Source organism: Myxine glutinosa, chromosome 5 (genome assembly GCF_964187855.1).
Source record: "Myxine glutinosa chromosome 5, kmMyxGlut1.1, whole genome shotgun sequence".
Lineage (NCBI taxonomy): Eukaryota > Metazoa > Chordata > Myxini > Myxiniformes > Myxinidae > Myxine > Myxine glutinosa.
In genome coordinates, this window is record NC_136265.1 from 101,142,621 (window position 1) to 101,162,299 (window position 19,679).

General features: G+C 42.5%; 1 protein-coding gene across 1 annotated transcript in view; it reads right to left on the minus strand.

Moving 5' to 3' along the window:
• The window catches only part of LOC137417721 (uncharacterized), an 83,520-nt gene extending 64,488 nt beyond the window's left edge, over positions 1-19,032 (minus strand). The window contains 4 exon segments of the mRNA XM_078778399.1: positions 5,169-5,342; positions 8,954-9,064; positions 13,171-13,365; positions 18,821-19,032. Of these exon segments, the coding sequence (XP_078634525.1) occupies positions 5,169-5,342; positions 8,954-9,064; positions 13,171-13,354 (469 nt within the window). The 5' untranslated portion in view covers positions 13,355-13,365; positions 18,821-19,032.
• Positions 19,033-19,679: the final 647 nt, after the last annotated feature.

Below are 19,679 nucleotides of genomic sequence, written 5' to 3' on the forward strand. Positions count from 1 at the left end.
GATGTGGCGGAGTTCTGTAAATCTTGCCATTCTTGCCAGCTTGTGGGAAAATCTAATCAGAAAGTCCCATCCGCACCTTTAAAACCAATCCCAGCTTTTGAAGAGCCATTCAGCCGAGTCATTATTGACGGTGTAGGCCCTTTACCTAAAACTAAGGCTGGACATCAGTATTTGCTGACCATCATGTGCGCTTCCACAAGGTTCCCAGAGGCAGTACCTCTTAGAAAAATTACTGCGGCAGTTTTTTTGTTTGTATGTTTGGTTTTTTGTATACTGAATCGAGGCTCGTGAAAGAGCTAAAGCTTATTGCGAAGGCCTAGATTAAATTTTTCAATTTGGTTGGCCTACCTAAGGTCATCCAGTCTGGTCAGGGGTCCAATTTCATGTCAACGCTTTTTCAGCAAGTGGTACACCTGTTGGAAGTGGAGCAAGTAAGATCAAGTAGTTACCATCCGAGAGCCAAGGGGCCTTGGAAAGGTTTCACCAGACATTGAAGAATATGATCAGAACGTATTGTTTTGAATGTGACAAGGATTGCGATGAAGGAATACCCTTACTGTTGTTTGCCAGTCATCACCTCTGTTATTGAACAGAGGCTGTGATGAAAAGGAAAAAAAAGCAATTATTAGTCGTGTATTATTTGGTTCTGTATAAAATAATATATAATTAATAGGCTTAAACAGAGCTTACCAGTCTTGTTGTGATGAATGAATGATGAATGAATGAATGAAATCTTCGTTTTAAGGCCATTTTCCCCACCAGAGCAGGGGTTAGCCTTGCGGGCCCCATAGTCAGGTTCACTATGTCAATAAATTATATTTCGTTCAAAATCATGGTAGATTAGCAAACCTATACATTTTTGGAAAGGTTATAGCATAAGGAAACTAAAAATCAATGTTTACATTTGGAGAGATACCTGTATGGCGGCCATTTTGGATTTTCAAAATGGCCACTGTAAAATACATATTTTGTTCTATTTCTGCCTCTAATTACCCTAAAAACTTTTTAAAATATACTAAACCTATATTTTCAGGGATAAGGAATCCAATGAAAGTATCAAATTAGTGCAATGGGGAATGGTAAGACACGAATCAAAGGTTTTGAATTGCAAAATACTGTCTTTATATTCGCGATAAGTTGCATAATCAAATACATGTTATCATTTTGTACAGGCAGTTAATAACATCAAAATGTGTCACAATAATTCATATCACCAAACATACACAGGCAGTCAGCAAAATCATATATACACATGCAGTCAGTATAACTTCACATCTACACAGGCAGTCAATGACAAAATATACACAGGCAGTCAATGGCATCAAACATATGCGATTACAGAATATGCCATTTAGAGTCCGTCATCACTGTCCTGTGTGTCGTATCCGACAATATAGTCCGCATCGTTTTCACAGTCCGTTCCACACAAGCAAAGGTCGGTCAAATTGATTGGCAAATCAAATTGGTCGAATGGTCGATCGAATCGAATTCGATGAATCGAATCGAATCGAATCGAATCGATCGAATTGGTCGAATGGTCGATCGAAGCGATTGGTCGAATGGTCGAATTGGTCGAATCGAATTGGTCGGAATTGGCAAATGTAAACATTGATTTTCAGATTTTCCATGTAATAACGTTTCCAAAAATGTATAGGTTTGCTAATCTACCATGATTTTGAACGAAAAAACATCGTGAACCTGACTACCATGACAATCATGGTTCCCTGTTTGAGGCAATGTTTTTTGATGGCCGGATGCCCTTCCTGACGCCAACCCTTAGTCGCCTCTTACGATGCGCAGGGATACGGTGCACCTATTCTAAATCGGGGTACACATCGGGATCATTCATCCCAACAAGCTGGTACTCAATTTGCCGACCCCGGAAGGATGACAGGCCGAGTCAACCCCCCCCCCCCCCCCCCCCCCCGGCATTACTTCAGCGATCGACCGGGATTCGAACTAAGGATCGTAGGATCCCAAGCCGGCACCCTAAACCGCTAAGCCAACACCAGGCTTATGTGATATTGGAACCTCAAACTGTGATATACTGTGATAGTGGGTGAAAATCAGCCGCATTGGAACCTCAACGTAGTCTCATTCAAGGTCGTGATATTCAATGACTTAATTTTCAACCTTAACCATCAACTCTGTTATTGAAAATTTGGGGACAAACTGACATAAAAAAAGGAAAAGTAATAATTGTTAAATGCGTCGTTATTTGGTTGTGTCGAAGACAATATATAATTAATAGGTTTAAGCATAGCTTACCAGTCTTGTTGTGGAAAAGATTGAAACTAATCTCCAAGGTCAAATAAGTCTTCGATTGACATCCTCTGTCTCTTTGAAGCATACTGGACCTGGGTTCGTCTTATATAAATCAAAATGATGACGCGACAGAGTTAGAACAATAGCCTTCCTGTGTAAGAGGAAGGAATTCAAATTCTTTATGGTAAGAGGAAGGAACTCAACTCGTAGGATTAAATGTTTTAAAATATCACTTAACGAAGAGAGTTTGTAGTGATCAATTATTTGGAAGGGATAAAAAAATTTGAAAGGATTAAATGCTCTTGACTCTTGCTGAACCACATTCTTAGGTTATCAATTCTTAGCAGGCTAGAATACAATTATTTAAATACACTGATTTTAAAAGAAATGCTTACCGAAAAAATAAGAAAATTAAGTTATTCCCTAAAATAGAACACAAACAAATATTCATTGGCTCTCTATACGAGGTCAAATAAAATGAGTGTTTTAGAATAAACAAAGGGTTTAGGGATCTATTGAAGATTTAACATTTGTTAATGGCTTGGATGGGGAGGGAGAAATTCCCGGATGTTTTTTTGGTTTTTGGTGGGTGGCCCACAAGTTCCTACGCACTTTCTCCATTCACTCACATGTAAAAATGTGTCTTAGAACAAACATTCTTCCACCACTAGTGTACATTTTACTCTTTAAATAAATTGGTGTGGCCATGGCTGTAAGAAGTCACTTTATTCAAACAGAAATGTTCATGACAATTCAAAATCTTGATGAAAATATTTTTTCAACTGGAGGTTCTGTGTCCATTTTTAACTTATTGTTAAGTCCGAGTCGAAAAGCATGTCCTCTATTAAAGAGGGTTCACCATTATTGAGTTATCTTTGGTCGCCGCTAACTACATGATACAGCATTCTGGCTTCTTGATATGGGTCACTGATTGCACTCAGTGGAATTGTGACAATCAATCATCATCATCTATGGTGTGTGGTATGTATATATCTGTGCGTATGTATGTAAGAACGTGTGCATGCAGCCAAAACCCCAGGGATTGCATTTTTCATAAATTAAAATGAGTGCATGGCTGTTTTTTTATGTGCACACAAATAATGTTTTTCATGTGTGAACAAAACTAATTAAACTAGAATGGCACTCGGTAGAGAGCATACCTCCGCCTGGTTGGCCATATCACTCAATGGTGAAGAATCACTTAAAAAATTAAATAATTCTCATAGCCGAATCCATATTCAGATCTTCACCAAAATTGAATCTATTTGTCCTTCTCAGACACCCAACCGGTCCACCAATTTTCGTCCAAATCGTGCCACAACTTTTTGAGATATCCTGTTATGTATCGTTTTTGGCCCTATCTCCAAATCGTGAAGAATCACTTTTTAAAATTCCAGTAGCCAAATCCAAATCCGGATCTTCACCAAAATCTAATCATTTCGTCCTTGTGACATGTGCTACATCTCTGCCAAAAAAAAATATTGGTTCACATAGATATTTTGTTGACAAACAACCAAACAAACAAACAGACAAGGGTGAAAACATAACCTCCATCCACCTTTGATGGCGGAGGTAATAATGCAATTATCACAGAACATGGTTATTTAAGTGATCCTACTGCCCCGTCATAGACAAGCCCTTCAACTAGGAGAGTAAATGCCCAGAGGGCCAGTGTGATTTATCATGTGCGTTTAAAGATTGCCTGAAGGACTAAAATATTTTTCAAAAACTGTATATTGGGCCAGGGATTCACCAATTGCAGATTCTCACGTTGGTTGTTATCTCCAAATGTGGGTTTTAGTAGGTGAGGGGGCGGGGGGGGGCGCGGAAATTCTCCCAGAACTCAAAATCTCCACCTCCTTTTTCGGTAAAGGATCATTATTCATGAACCACATTGGGAAACTTCATTCTCATCGCTTTGTTATCCTGTGTGTAAAAAGGTGTGCTGAATGGCACCGAGAATATTACACAAATTGTGCAATTTTCAGCAATTTCTTTATTTCTATGGACATTCGCTTTGTTTGCACTCTCCGTGTTCTCCTCTGGGAATATTCAATTGCGTTTTCAGGTGGGATGTCGTGTCTGATTGGTTCATGTCTGAGATGATGTTATAAATGGAGTGGTTTGTAGTTTACAAAGAGAATGCCCAAATACAAACGCAAAAATTGTGGAAAATCCTCGTTCATCATTTTCATATATCATTATTTTTTTGCAACAGATTTTCAATCATGCAGGCATGCTTCTTGTTTGCAATATTCTCTCTCCACTGTGATTTATTATTTGTTTTTAAGTTTGAGGACCGAATAAAAAGCCTTTCACACAATGTATATTTCTATAGGCATACTCCATTGTGAATTCCTAAATGTATTTTAAGTTGTACGAGTGAATGAACGATTCTTCACCATGTATTCTCATGTGTGATTTAAGGTTGCATGACTGACGACAACATTTTCCACATATTGAGCATTTGTATGGGCGTTCACCATTGTGAATTCTCATGTGTGTTTTAAAGTGGGATGACTGATTATAAGATTTTCCACAAATTGTGCATTTGTATGGGCGTTCACCATTGTGAACTCTCATGTGTATTGCAAGGTTGGATGACTGAGTACAAGATTTTCCACAAATTGAGCATTTGTAAGGCCGTTCACCATTGTGAATTCTCATGTGTGTTTTAAAGTGGGATGACTGAGTACAAGATTTTCCACAAATTGAGCATTTGTAAGGCCGTTCACCATTGTGAACTCTCATGTGCATTTTAAGGGAGGATAGATGAATGAAAGATTTTCCACAAATTGTGCATGTATTTGGGCGCTCACCACTATGAATTTTCATGTGCGTTTCAAGGATGCGTGATTGATTAAAAGATTTTCCACAATTTGGGCATTTGCATGGATGTTCACCTTCCTTTCCTTTGTGAGCCTTGTGAAAATTATTCTCTGCAAGCATTTCGTCATTCGGCTCGTCTTGTTTGCAAATACTCCTCTTGTTGGTTTCATTTGTCGAGTCCTGCGGGCATCTGGTTGTGTCGTTCATAAAGGTTGGTGCAGTCTCCCTTGCAGATTCAGTGGATTCACCTGTAAATACAACATCACATGACCTGTAAAATAGGACCTCGGGTCCTGAAGCTCACTTGGATGAGGCGCAACAGTCACTCAAACTCCCCACAGACCCAATCAGACCCTGATATTTTTAATGCTGTGAACAAACTTTGGTACATCATGGGCCATGAAGGTTGTGATCAAGTTTCATTGAAACTGTGTGTGCAGTTTAAGAGAAGAGAGCAAATACCTCATTTTGGGTGTCTTCAAACCCTCCACAGACCACCTTATACCTTGTTTTTTATGCCATGAACAAACATTGGCACATAACGGGTGATGAAGGTTGTGGGAAAGTTTCATCAAAATTGTGTGTGTTGTTTTGGAGAATAGAGCAAATAAATTTTCATTTTTGGGGGTGGTGGGGGGTCAAAAACACCCCCGTAGTTCCCCTGAATGAGTGCAGATTTTGATGTAGTCAATAAACCTTCATTGGGCATCAGATATGAATCTTGTGGCCAAATCTCATCAAAATTGTGTGTTTGGTTCAAGCGATAATGACTGAAGCATTTAGGGACACATTCACTCATTCACTGACTGACTGACTGACTGACTGACTTACGGACACTGCTCGATCGATGAAAGTCCAGGTGAGCTTAAAAAAAAAAAAAGAAAAAAAAAAAGATCCTTTTCAATACTCCTAACATCATTCTGACAAACAAACCCCAGTCTAACATCTACAGTGCCTTCAGAAAGTATTCAAACCCCTTCAGCTTTTTCACATTTTGTTGTGTTAAAGCCTGAATTTTAAATGTGAGTTAGTGAGTTGTAAAGTGAGTTGTTTTTATTGGTCACTGATCAACACATAGTACCCCACAATGTCAAAGTGGAATTTTTCTTTAAGAAATGTTTACAAAATAAGTAAAAATGAAGAGCTGAAATGTATTGAGTTACGGGTAATGAATATTCAACCCCTTTGCTATAACACTCCAAATTTAGCACGGGTACATCCAATTTCCTTTGATCATCCTTGAGGTGTCTCGACAACTTGACTTGAGTCCACCTGTGGCCAATTCAATTGATTTGATATGATTTAGAAAGAAACACACCTTTCCATATAAAGTCCCACAGTTGACAGTGCATGTCAGAACAGAAACTCTACCAAGAAGTCCAAGAAACTGTCCGTAAAACTCGGAGATAGAATTGTGAGGAGGCATAGATCTGGGGAAGGGCATCCAACAATTTCTATGGTGTTGAGAGTTCCCAAAACCATAGTGAGCTCCATCATTAGAAAATGGAAGGAATATGGAACTACCCAGACTCTTTCTAGAGTTGACTGTCCGACCAAACTCTGTCAGGAAGTTGACCAAGAACCCAATGATCACTTTGACAGAACCACAGATTTCCTTGGCTGAGAGGGTAAAATCTGTCGGAAGGACAACATTCACTGTAGCACATCACAAATCACGGCTTTATGGGAGAGTGGGCAGATAGAAGCCACCCCTGAGAAAAAGGCACATGACAGCACGCCTGGAGTTTGCAAAAAGGAACGTGAAAGACTGAGAGCATGACGCAAATGATTCTGCAGTCTGATGAGATGAAAATTGAACTCTTTGGCCTGAATGCAAAGCACTATGCCTGGCAGAACCCAGACACAGCTTATCACCCATCTCACACCATCCCTACTATGATGCATGGTGGTGGCTGCATCATGCGATGAGGATGCTTTTCAGCGGCAGGGACTGGGAGACTTGCAAGGATAGAGGCAACAGCGAATGGAGCCAAATACTAGAAAATCCTTAAGTATTGTTACGTTTATAGGCGGTAGGCAATGAAATACCATAGCACCAGGGAGAATTGTATATAAATCCATATGTCGCAATGAAGAAGAACCCCATGTACCATAAGTAGGGAATCCGTTAGACCAGATGTCGCATAAGTGTATAATAGTCCCCATGATGAGGGGCGGGGTTATGTTAATTTGTTAGGCATTGATGGTAAAGTCCCTGTATGTAAATCGGCCCTGAATGGATTTTTCTCATCTCCCCCTCCTGTTCTGGCTGGAGTTCCCAAAGGTAGTGTTCTCGGCCCAGTGCTATTGCTTGTCTTCATCAATGATCTCTCCGACTCTCTAGAAAATCCTCTCCATCTCTTTGCTGATGACTCCACTATCTGCCGCTCCATCCCTCATCCCTCAGATCGGCAGTCTGCAGCCTCCTCACTCTCTGCAGACCTGGACAAAATCACAGACTGGTCAAACAAGTGGAACATGTCTTTCAATCCTGACAAATCTCCCACTCTTACTATGTCTCTCCGAAAAGATCGACTGGACAACCCTCCCATCTACTTTCTCAACAATCCTCTCCAAGAAATTCTGTCGCACAAGCTTTTGGGTCTCACTATCTGCCATGACCTTTCTTGGGAAAACCACATTTCCAAGCTGGTCTCCAAAGCCAGTCGCCGACTGGGCATCATACGTCGTGCGAAGTCCTTCCTTGGCACACCTGAGCTCCTCACCACATACAAGGCTTTCATCCGCAGCTCAATGGAATACTGTTTCCCCCTCTGGGCCGGTGCTCCTGCCTCTCACCGAGCTCGGCTTCACGCTGTTGAAACCAAAGCTTTCAGAATCATTGGAATCTCCTGCGATGAAGCTAACTCCGAGGGCCAAAGGCCTTTCACTCACTCACCGCAGGCAGGTTGGTGGTCTTTCTGTCTTCTACCGAATCCTCTCCGGCCTTGCTCCCCCAGCTCTCTCTGTGCTCTGTCCCCCCAATATTCCTACAGGTCACACAAGATCTGCCAGCAACCCTCTTATGGTTAAACTGCCAAAATCTAGGCTCTCTGCTCACCTTCACTCTTTCATTCCCCTTTTCTCCCACCTATGGAACAAACTCCCCCACTCCCTTCAATCCCACTCCTCCCTCCAGGTCTTTAAAACAGCTGTTCACCACCATCTCTATCTTCCCCCATCCAAAACCTTGATCTTTTCTACCCCCGCTAATTCACCCCAGATACACTTATTTTTGAAATTCCAACTTCTTTCCTGGAAGTCCTTGTAGTGTTCATATGTTTTGTACCTCTCACACCTCCCCCCAAGCCCTCCCCCTCCCACAGTCTCTCGATGTCCCTGCTCTCAACTGTTGTGTTTGTGTCCTTCCCCCTCTCTCCCCATCTTGTCTACCGCTCCCCTTATTTTGTGTTTTATTTGTAGGTTTGACTTTTTGTGTGATTAATGTTAGCTCTTTCACGAGCCTCGATCTTGTATACAAAAAAAACACTAGATTAACACATATCAACGACACCCAAACCCAACCCTCTGATTACGAGATAACTGTTTCCTCCCTTCCTCTCTGTCCTCTTTTTCTGTTCCTTGTATAAGCATGTTAAATAGATCAATAAAAAGTGTGCACAATTAATATTCGATAAAACTGACGAAAGTTCAAATTGAGGATAACAGGATAACATCAAGGCACATTATTGTTGATTCAAATCTTTCACCTAATGATGAAGGGGATAATTAATGGATGTGATCCACCATCGTGGTTATTTCTCAACGCAATTAAATCAAAATGTAGGTATTTTTTTTTCCTCTACACCAGATGTAATGATCAAACTGTCCCAAGCAAAATGTATAGGCAGTCAGAAACCTTCATGGGGATGGTTCTTGAAGAAAAAAGCTTCAGTGTCATTTGGTTCAGGTAGATCCAGGTGGCCATCGATGTCATGCTCCGTTTTCACTTCCACTTTCACAAATAAATCTGGAAAAGCAACTTTTATTAAATGCAGGCAAGCTTGTATCACGTGCTTAGCTGTTTTCATATTCTAAATAAATATAAATATTGCATTAAAATAATTGATTTGAGGTCTTCCTCGAGGAGAGAAAATAAAACATTTCCCCATGGTTGAACACCAACATCGGGCATTGCATCAGCGGCATAGCTGCCAACTCAACCAATGATGACATTTGGCAGCCTTGTGCTGCATCCGAATGAAGCAGAAGAAAACCACCACCCAAAATCACAAACAACAAAATAGAGAAGGCAAGAAAAATGTTTTCTCCCTAACCTGCATTATTTGCCAAATTACATACAATTCCGATCCAACATGTGATGAGTTTTTTTTGTGTCGAAAGTCATCCCTCCTGAAAAACTAAATGACAGAGTGTGGTCGGTTAACAGATCGACAATTAATTGTCCAAATATAAGACACTGTGACCGACCGTATGACAAGGGGAGTGGAAAGGGGCAAAAGAGTGAGCAAGTGGAGAAAAGCTCAGGAGTGGGTATGTATTGTTGTGTTGAGGAGTGGGTGGAAAGGCTCAAAGGTAATCATGTGTTGAGCAATTATACTGAAGGACTGGGCTGCCAAGATACCTCAGATGTACCCACACGTGTCTTTGAGCTGTCCAACCTGAAGCACATACAAACTGCCATCCTGGTTTTTCACATGCAGTGAATTCATTAAGGTGTGCGCCCTCCCACGGATGAATATTAAACTGAATGTCCTGTCTGCTAGCATCAGTTGGTGCACATTTAGGATCCCATGTTGTCTTTCATGAAGAGTGGGCGAGTTAATCCCGGCACCCTGACAAATATATAAAATTCCTTCTCTAAAGTGCATCGGCAGCAAATTCGGACTTCCAACAATGCTGCAAATCAGCAGCCAAGTGTTGTTCACGAAACGAAGACTGAAGGACCTGAGTTCCTTGACAGAACAGCGCTCTGTCGACATTATCACTGACGGTTCCCCAACAAGTGATGAAGCCAGTGCAGCGGCTGATGTGAGCTCGTAGTGTTGGTTTTTTCATACTTGTGCTACTACTCTTGTGCTACGATACTTGCAGGCACGTAGAGAGGCAGCCTGGGCCCAGAGCCAAACAACCTCGGGGACCAAACCCCCACCCTTTTTTCTTTTATAACTTTTTAAGGAACTTTCTTTAATGAAAAACCAAATATTTTTAAAAAACAAATGGTCACTTTTATTTAGCCGTATGATCTAAAATAAAGGAGATAGCAGGATGTTTGGACCGATTGAGTCAATTCGCACCCTCGACTGTTGAATACCATTTTTTCCTAAGATTAGCAAAAATATGGCAGAAGACGATGAATAATTTTTTTTGGACAAAGAGAATACAAACCCATTTCTTTCTAACACACATTTCTAGTTAATAAACATTTTTTGTAAAGTTTGAAACTGTACCATTAACAGCGGTAAATGTCGTTTTGATTCCGGCAAGAAAGCAAAATCAGCTTCTGGGTTTAAATGCAACGATGAGAAAGTGAGGATGAGCCGATGAGGGGTTTCAAAGTACCGCTTAAAAATAAATACAGGAGAAGCTCGAGCCCCGAGGCAGCGACCCCACATCCCCCCCCCCCCCCCCCTGCATACTTGTGCACAGTCAGCTGTGCCACCAGTTACTGAATGTAAGGGTTCACGTACTTTTCCCGACAAAGAAATTGAATGTTGCATCATTTTGCTCAATAAATAAATGAAAAGTAGCTTTTTGGTGCTATTTGTTCAATCAGGTGATCTTTATCTATTATTAGGACCTAGATGAAGATCTGATAAAAAATTTCGTCAAATTTATGCAGAAATACAGAAAATTCCATGGGGTTCACAAACTTTTTTCACCACTATGGAGCTTGATTCAGCAAAGGCCTTATCTTGTGCAACTTTTCTTGGTTGCTTTATTCAGCCTTCTTTGCCGAGGAGAGGCAAAGTGTTAACTATCTCGTTCCAGAGTCTCAGCTGGGGAAGATTGGTGAGGTTTAAAAAAAATTATGTAGTATGCTAGTGGCTGCTGGTTGCATCATTGCTGGGAACATGGTTGTGCCACTGATGAAGTGTCCGCTGTTTCCAGTTATCTGGTACTCATTTTGCCCACCTTGGAAATATGATGGGCTGAGTCAACCCACCTGGTGTTATGCAACAGCACGACGAGGTCTCAAATTCAAGACCCAAATATCTTAAGGCCGCCACCTCAACTGTTAAGCCAACACCAGGGTTATTGATGTCATGAGAGGAGATTGGTTGTTTCCTCACATGATAAGTGAAAGGATGTCATTGGGGTTTTAATACTCCTAAATTGAAACAGACTCGGACTCTCAAACGGGTGGCATGAGACCGCTGGAGAATAATCAACTCCTGACGGTGAGCGGAAGCGAATACACAAGCGCGAACAAGCCAATGTCAATGCAAGTGCTTTACCAATTTCACAGTGCGGCCGTTTCGGTGCGTTTCCTGTACTCTCAACAATGGATGGAAGCCAGCAATGCCACACATGAGGTCAGGGCTGTCTCTCGAGACAGATTTCACGCTTTCTATCCAGGCTAGCACCACTCCTTGCTCTCCAAACTCTCTAATTATGGCATCCAAAGCCACCTCCACACATGCCAAACAGACTTCCATTACTCTCATAGTAAACGCGTACCTCTCAATGGAATCCTTTCATCCCCTCTCCCTGTCATTGCTGGAGTGCTCTGAGGCAGTGTGCACAGCCCAGTCCCATTCTTCATCAATTATCTCACTAACCCTCTGGAAAATCATCTCTTTGTCTTTGATGATGACTCTACCCTCTGTCGTGACATCCCTCATTCTTCAGAGAGATAGGCAGCAGCCTCTTCCCTCTCTTCAGAGAGATAGGGAGCAGCCTCTTCCCTCTCTTCAGAGAGATAGGCAGCAGCCTTGTCCCTCTCTTCAGAGAGATAGGCAGCAGCCTCTTCCCTCTCTTCAGAGAGATAGGCAGCAGCCTCTTCCCTCTCTTCAGACCTAGATGGAATCACAAGCTGCTCAAACACTTAGAATATGTATTTTCAATTCTAACAAATCTCACACTCTCACCATCTCACCATCTCACCATCTCTCCATCTCTCCATCTCTCTCCGAAATGACCAACTGACAAACCCTCCCATCTCCTTTCTTAACAACCCTCATGAAGAAATTCAGTCACTCAAAATGTGGGGTCTCAATATCAGCTTTGATATTTCTTGGGGAAACCACATTTGTGAGTTGGCTCCATAATGCAAGGTCCTTCCTCAGCACACCTGATTTTTTTTGCACAAACAAGGCCTTCATCTGCAGCTTCATGAAGGTCTACTCGATCTGGTTGGTGCCCCTGCCTCACACCTTGCTCAGATTGACGTCATGGAAACCAAGGCCTCAAGATAATTGCAATCTCCCACAATAAAGCTGAGTGAGGCTATGGGCCCATCACTTTCATGTTGCATTTCTTTCTTCCACTGCCTCCTTTCTTGTCTTGCACCATCTGCTCTTTTCGTGTGTCTCTCCCTCCCAACCCTCCCTCCCAACCCTCCCTCCTCCACATCCCCCACAGGCAACACACAGTACACCAGCAACCCCTTTCTGGTGAAACGACTAAATCCAGAATCACTGCTTGCCTCCACTCTTTCGGTTTTTGCCACCTGAGGAAAAAACTTCCACATTCACTTCAAACTCATTCTTCCCTCCAGATCTTTGAGACAGCTGTTCACCACCATCTCAGATCATCCCTCATCCAAAAACATGATATTTTTCATAGCACTCCCTATTTCCAAGTCATTGTGATTTTTCCCACCTATTCCTCACCTATTTTTGTTTGTTAGTTGTTGTGTGGTTTGTTGGGTTTCTGTTTCATCCCGCTTTCCCCTTTCTCCTGTGCTTCATTCAACTTGTGTGCAGTTTGTCACCCGCATGTCTCCTTCTCCCGTCCCTTTAGTATCACTCTCACTTCTACTCTGCTGTCGTTTCCACCTTTTACATTCTGCTCTAGGTCTTCAACAAGCCTCTGTCATGAACACAAAAAAATTAAAAACAGCGCTAAACAAACACAGATACCATAACAATTGATATAGATCACACAACTCACCATTCAGCTGGTCGCTTTGCATTTCTTCCAGACCAAAGGAGTTCACATCCTCTATTTTTATCTGCAGAATCTCAGAAGATTCTTCCAGCTCCTCAACCTTTATTCCACACACGAGCAGAGTCGGCTGTTCCGATTCCGGCTGCACACCACAGGAATCCTTCCAACAGCCAACTTGAGTGTACATGGTGGGTGAACCTTTAAAGAGGCAGGAAACATACCACTCTTCCTGATGTTTGCTCCACTCTGAGTATACCTTGATCCCACACAGTACCTACATTTGAAGTGCCTCTGTACTTCATACCTTATCCTCTGCCTAATTCAGTTACAGCACTTTTATCGTTCACCATACACATGTATGTGCACCGTGGGACACCCACAAAAACAAATTGCACATGTGCAGGTTCTTGAGGCAATACTGTATTTATATCAATGTGCAGGATCTTGAGGCAATACCCTGTGCAGGTTTGCGCCTTCGGATTTGTTCTGGTCTCTCTTATTTGCAGTATATATTCAGTCAAAGCACAAAATATATTTGACCAACCTCCCCTACCACCCATCATCCCTGCCCCCCCCCCCCCCCCAACAACACAATCACCATACACCCCATCCCCCCTCCACCATTCCCTCCCCTCCACCCCCTTCCCTCAATCCCTGAGAATGCAGACATGGTCAAGATGCCCATCCCTTTGAAACGACGTGTGGTGGGGTGCGCAGAGCATGCCGAGGCACGCTAGTGCATGCAAATATACAAAATCAATCCCCAAATAATCAAACTGATTGAGAAAGCAATGCAGCTATGGAATACCACATTGATATTACAGCACTCCCAAAGAGATATTGAAATAACGATGTGAATATACGGCATGTAATCTTCCAGGGAGACAGTCTTTCCCCCTTTTTGTTTTGTCTAGGTCTGGACCCACAAAGTAACCTCATCAATGAACAAGGGATACACCCTAACAACCAATAAACGAACAGCCAAAGAAATAAGAAAGGGGGTGACACATCTACGATACATGGATGATTTAAAGCTCTTTGCACCAAATGACGAAAAATTGACAGAACAATTAAAACTAGTAAAACGGTTTTCCAAGGACATTGAAATGGAATTTGTACGAGACAAGTGCGCTAAGTGCGCATTTGTACAAAGTAAACCAACAAAAACAGACAACTTAAAAATTGACCTTGAAATAACAATACAGCAGTTAGAAAACGAAGCATCATACAAATACCTCGGAGTAGAAGAGGGCCATCAAATATAATCACAAAAAATGCGCAAGACAATCGCCAAAGAATACCGACGTAGAACGAAGCTGTTCCTGAAAACATACCTCTCCCCAAGAAACAAAATTCAAGCCATAAACCAGCTTGCAGTACCAGTGTTCCAATATAGCTGCGGATTAATAAACTGGCCCCATTCAGAAATCAACAAGTTAGACATCAAAACAAGAAAACTCCTCACCATCCACAAAATCTTTTACAAAAACCAGTGCATCCCGAGAATGTACCTGCTGAGACGAGAGGGAGGGAGCAGCCTGATGGAACTCAACTAGGTGCACAGTGACGAGTGTATGGCTAGCTGAGTATGTGAAATGTTCAACAGACTATCGGATGTAATTTATAAACAAACATGAACACAACAAACCTGAAAAAGTATCTGTAACTCACCTTAAAAATAATTTCCAAAAACAGGTGTAAATAGAAGATACCGCATAGGAAAATTAAACAACAGATAGAGCCCCAACAATTGCAAAAAAGACAAAATAAATATATAAAAAGAAATATCAAGAAATATATACCAACAACTGGGAGAAAGACAAAAGAGCAGGAAAATGCAAAAAATAATTGGACATAGTGGACATAGTGGGATAGACAAAGAAGGGTCATTGGAATGGTGAATTCCAGCTCAAATGGGTCAGCTCAACTGGGACGACGAACGAATCATAATAAATGCCCAAGATCAAGGATTTTACATCAATGGATTTTAAAAGATGGCGGAACTAAGTCAGACGGACAAGTGTGGATTCTGCAAGACAGAAACAGAAAGTACTAGTCACCTGCTAATGGGATGTAAAAAACTATTATCAGAACAACTTTACACACAATGGCACAACAAAGTATGCAAACTGATTCATTGGCATATCTGCAAAAAATTAAACATCCCAGGTCCAGAAAACTCATGGAAACACAAACCAAGGGCAATCATCATGCGTGCACATTGAAAACAAAGCATTGCGTCAGGAACAAAAAGGAAAAGACAGCATTGCCGATTGAGATATCAGTACCAAGCAATTTTGGCCTAAACAACGCAGAAATTAAGAAAATGACCAAATAACAAGACCTCAAAAATAAGGTCAAGATATCTTGAAAGCTGAAGAACATCGAAATTGTACCAGTGTTAATTGGAGCAACAGGAATGATTAAAAAAAAGAACCTCAATGAAATTTTAAAAACCATTCCTGGGACTATTACCGAATTAACTACAACTGGAGGCAATACGGGGTTTGGTGACGATCCTGAAAAAGCCCTTGGAACAAAACTCTGAAAAAGTTGAACAGCTTGGTCCATGAACTGTGTTCCCGTACCAAGGCGGAGATGGATTATTTGGGTCCTTGGAGGGCTCTGTTCTACCTACTGAAAGCCGTCAATGGAGATACAACCAACAACACACACAATAACTTGATATCACTGTGACACATTTTACCGGTGATAACAATTTACGTTCACATGATAAATTAAAGACATCAGCATAAATGTAAGCCGAATCAGCAACTCTGATCAGGCAAATACTATTCAGTTGAAACTTCACCGCCAAGAAACAAACAATAATAAAATAATAATAATAACTAGCGTGACAACGAGCTCCGTGCGCCTCACCACACGCCGTTTCAGAGGGATAATAATAATAATAATAATGCATTTATTTTATATAGCGCTTTTCAGGAAGCCCAAAGACGCTTTGACAGAGTGCAAAACATAATGCATAGCAAAACATAAAAACAATTGCAAAAAAGAAGAATCAATAGGGAAATATTCAAAGCACAAAGGAGGGAGAAGGAGGAGATAGTCAGGGGTTAGATGCTGTGGGTTAAATGTTGAATGCAGTGTTGAACAGGTGGGTCTTGAGTGATGTTTTGAATGTGGTGAGTGAGGAGGAGTCTCTGATGGTGTGAGGTAGTGAGTTCCAGAGGGTGGGAGCAGCGATGGAGAAGGCCCTGTCCCCCCAGGATCTGAATTTGGTCTGGATGGGGGGGGGGGGGGGTCAGGAGGTTGGTACCAGCAGAGCGGAGGTTGCGGGTAAGAGTGTGTCTGGAGAGGAGGTCAGCCAGGTAGGATGGGGCCAGGTTATGGAGGGCTTTGTAGGTAAAGAGGAGGATTTTGTACTGGATTCTCTGGGAGATGGGGAGCCAGTGAAGCTTGTAAAGGATGGGGGTGATGTGGTCACGGGTCCGGGAATGGGTGAGTAGACGGGCAGCGGAGTTCTGAATGTATTGGAGTTTATTGGTGATTGTTGAGGGTGAACCAAAGAGGAGGCTGTTGCAGTAGTCCAGACGGGAAGTGATGAAGGCGTGGATGAGGGTTTCTGCAGCCACGGAGGAGAGGGATGGATGGAGACGGGCGATGTTTTTCAGGTGAAAGAAGGCTGTCTTTGTGATCTGTTTAGTGTATTTGTCGAAGGAGAGGGTTTGGTCAAAGATGATGCTAAGATTCCGGATGTGAGGGGAGGTGGATACTGGGATACCGTCGATGTTGTGGGCAAAGTTATTGGTGGATTTTATGAGCGTTTTTGGGCCAATGATGATTATTTCAGATTTATCATAGTTAAGTTTGAGGAAGTTGATTTGAAGCCAGGATTTTATTTCAGTGATGCAGTTTGTCAGGATAGAGTGGGTGGCGGTGGAGATGGACTTGGTGGAGATGAAAAGCTCGATGTCATCGGCGAAGCAGTGGAATTGGAGACCATGACGGCGGATTAAGTGACCGAGGGGGGACAGGTAAAGGATGAAGAGGAGGGGGCCAAGAACTGAACCTTGGGGTAGGCATATTTGACCATTTTGGTGTCTTTTGGGTCTTCATGGTGTTTTGGGTCTTCAGGGCCATTTGGGTCTTCAGGGGCCTTTGGGTATTAAGAGTCTTTTGTTTCCTCTGGATCTTTAAGAGTCTTTGGGGTATTTTGGTTATTTGGGGTATTTTGGGTCTAAAGTGTCTTTAAGGTTCTTCGGGGTCTTCAGGGCGTTTTGGGTCTTCAGGGTCTTTTGGGTTGTCAAGGTCTTTAAGGGTCTTTGTGGTTTTCAGGGTGTTTTGGGTCTTCGGAATGTTTTGGATCTTCTGGGTCTTCCGGGTATTTTTGAGCTCCAGGGCCTTCAAGGGTATTTTGGATCTTTGGAGCGTTTTGGGTCTTCAGGGGTCTTGGGGGAATTAAAGGGTCGTCAAAGGTCTGAGGGGTCTCAGCAATCTAAACGTAATTAAGAGGGTTAATTAACAGGGTGCTAATTTAATTATATTTGAAGATGAAGACGTTTAGGTCGCATACATAACCAAATACGTTTTATCTTTTCATAATAGAGCACTTCGAGAAACATTTCAAAATCTTTTTTTTTTTTAAATAAAGTTTCCTTAAATGTGAAAAGTGATGCTTTTGGTCACTTTAAACTCGCAGGAATGACTGTGATTGCAGCCGTGAGCAAAACAGAACACTGAACATGAACACCATGTTTTTTATGAAATCGATGACCTGAACAGTCTCCCCAGACTATGGTAATCCAAGATAGAGGTAATGACTTATCGCTGTTGCTACTCGCTACCTACATATCACCAAAGCGGGGATCGCTACCGTTATACATACCGCTCAATCGGTGTGTTCCATTACCAATCAGCTTGTCGAGCGCTTGCCAAGTGGCTTAAGTACTCAGCTCGTCAAGCTAACTCATTATTTTCCTGCAAATTAGCAGGTGGATGATTGAATAGCTGGCGGGAGTGTGATGTGATGACGAGAGCTGCGAGGTTGCTGGTATGAAAACACTCAAATTTGATCTGTAGGTGTCGTGAGACACACACACACACACACACACACACACACACACACACACACACACACACACACACACACACACACACACACACACACACACACACACACACACACACACACACACACACACCAAGTAGGGAGCATGGACCCGCCAGGCTGAACAGTTTACGTTTTGTAACCCATTGCTAGGCCTGGTCCACAACTCCATGAAATATCAAGCTATATATCGTTTTGGCCAAATGTCTCAACTCTCAATGATGAAGAATCACTTAGAAAAATTAAAAATAATTCTCATCATTTTCCAGATCGTCACCAAATTCAAATCAGTTCGTCCTCATCACACACCCAACCGGTCCAAAAAGTTTTGTGCGAATCCGTAGACTTTTTCATATATTCTATTCACAATAAATAAATAAAAACACCCACACACACACACGAGGAGGACGGGGTTTCATTGCTGACGTCATCGCGTAGCAACGTCTTTCAGGATTCTCCATTTGTCAAACCATGAACCTTCGTTATTGTAAACTTATTTAACAAACATCTCATCATCCGCACCACGAGCTTTAGTTCTCCTCACGAATATGTTCAAAAACCCGAAACCTCCACAACACTTACCTCACTCACAACTCCCTTTGTAAAATGTTTCTTTCACTGCGCGGGCCCCAAAACCGGATCCACGCCTGATCCAAACACGACTCTTCTTCTTCCTCCCTAAACGATTGACATTATTTCTCTCGAACGATATCTCACCTCCACTGCTGTGTATTGTTTTTCCAGCTTAAAAATCATTCTGTACAAAAATATCCATTGCTGAAAAACCGAGGATCTAGAAGTAGAAGGTTCAACAAGCCGGACTAAAATATACACCCACGTTGGTCAGAGTTCAACATTAATAAATGGTTGTTGTTGTTGTTGTTTATCCATTTTGGTGCACGGTTGTAAAAACACGGCTTTCTCTGCGTTTCTCCTTTTTTTTTATAACGTTGAAGGAGCTGTGCTCCAACGCGAGTTGAAAGAATTGACGCGACCAAAGATGGAAATTCGGCCGAGTAGGTTTAATAAATGTATCACACTCGGGTACTCTGAAAAGCCCGTTTATCGGGCAGCAATATATATACACATTTATGTCGGGAAGTTTGCCCGGCAAAAGCTATACCGGGCATGCCCGGGTATCAAGGGCGAGCCTTGGAAAGGCGAGTCTGGACCTGCCCGGGCGTGTTTGGCTGCGGCCTGGCAAGTCGAGGCTGGGCGTGCCCGGGCGCTCTGGACGAGCACTGGAAAGGCGAGAGCGGGCATGCCCGGACGCTCTGGGCGAGCCCTGAAAAGGCGATAGCGGGCATGCCCGGACGCTCTGGGCGAGCTCTGGAAAGGCGAGAGCGGGCATGCCCGGACGCTCTGGGCGAGCCCTGGAAAGGCGATAGCGGGCATGCCCGGACACTCTGGGCGAGCCCTGGAAAGGCGATAGCGGGCATGC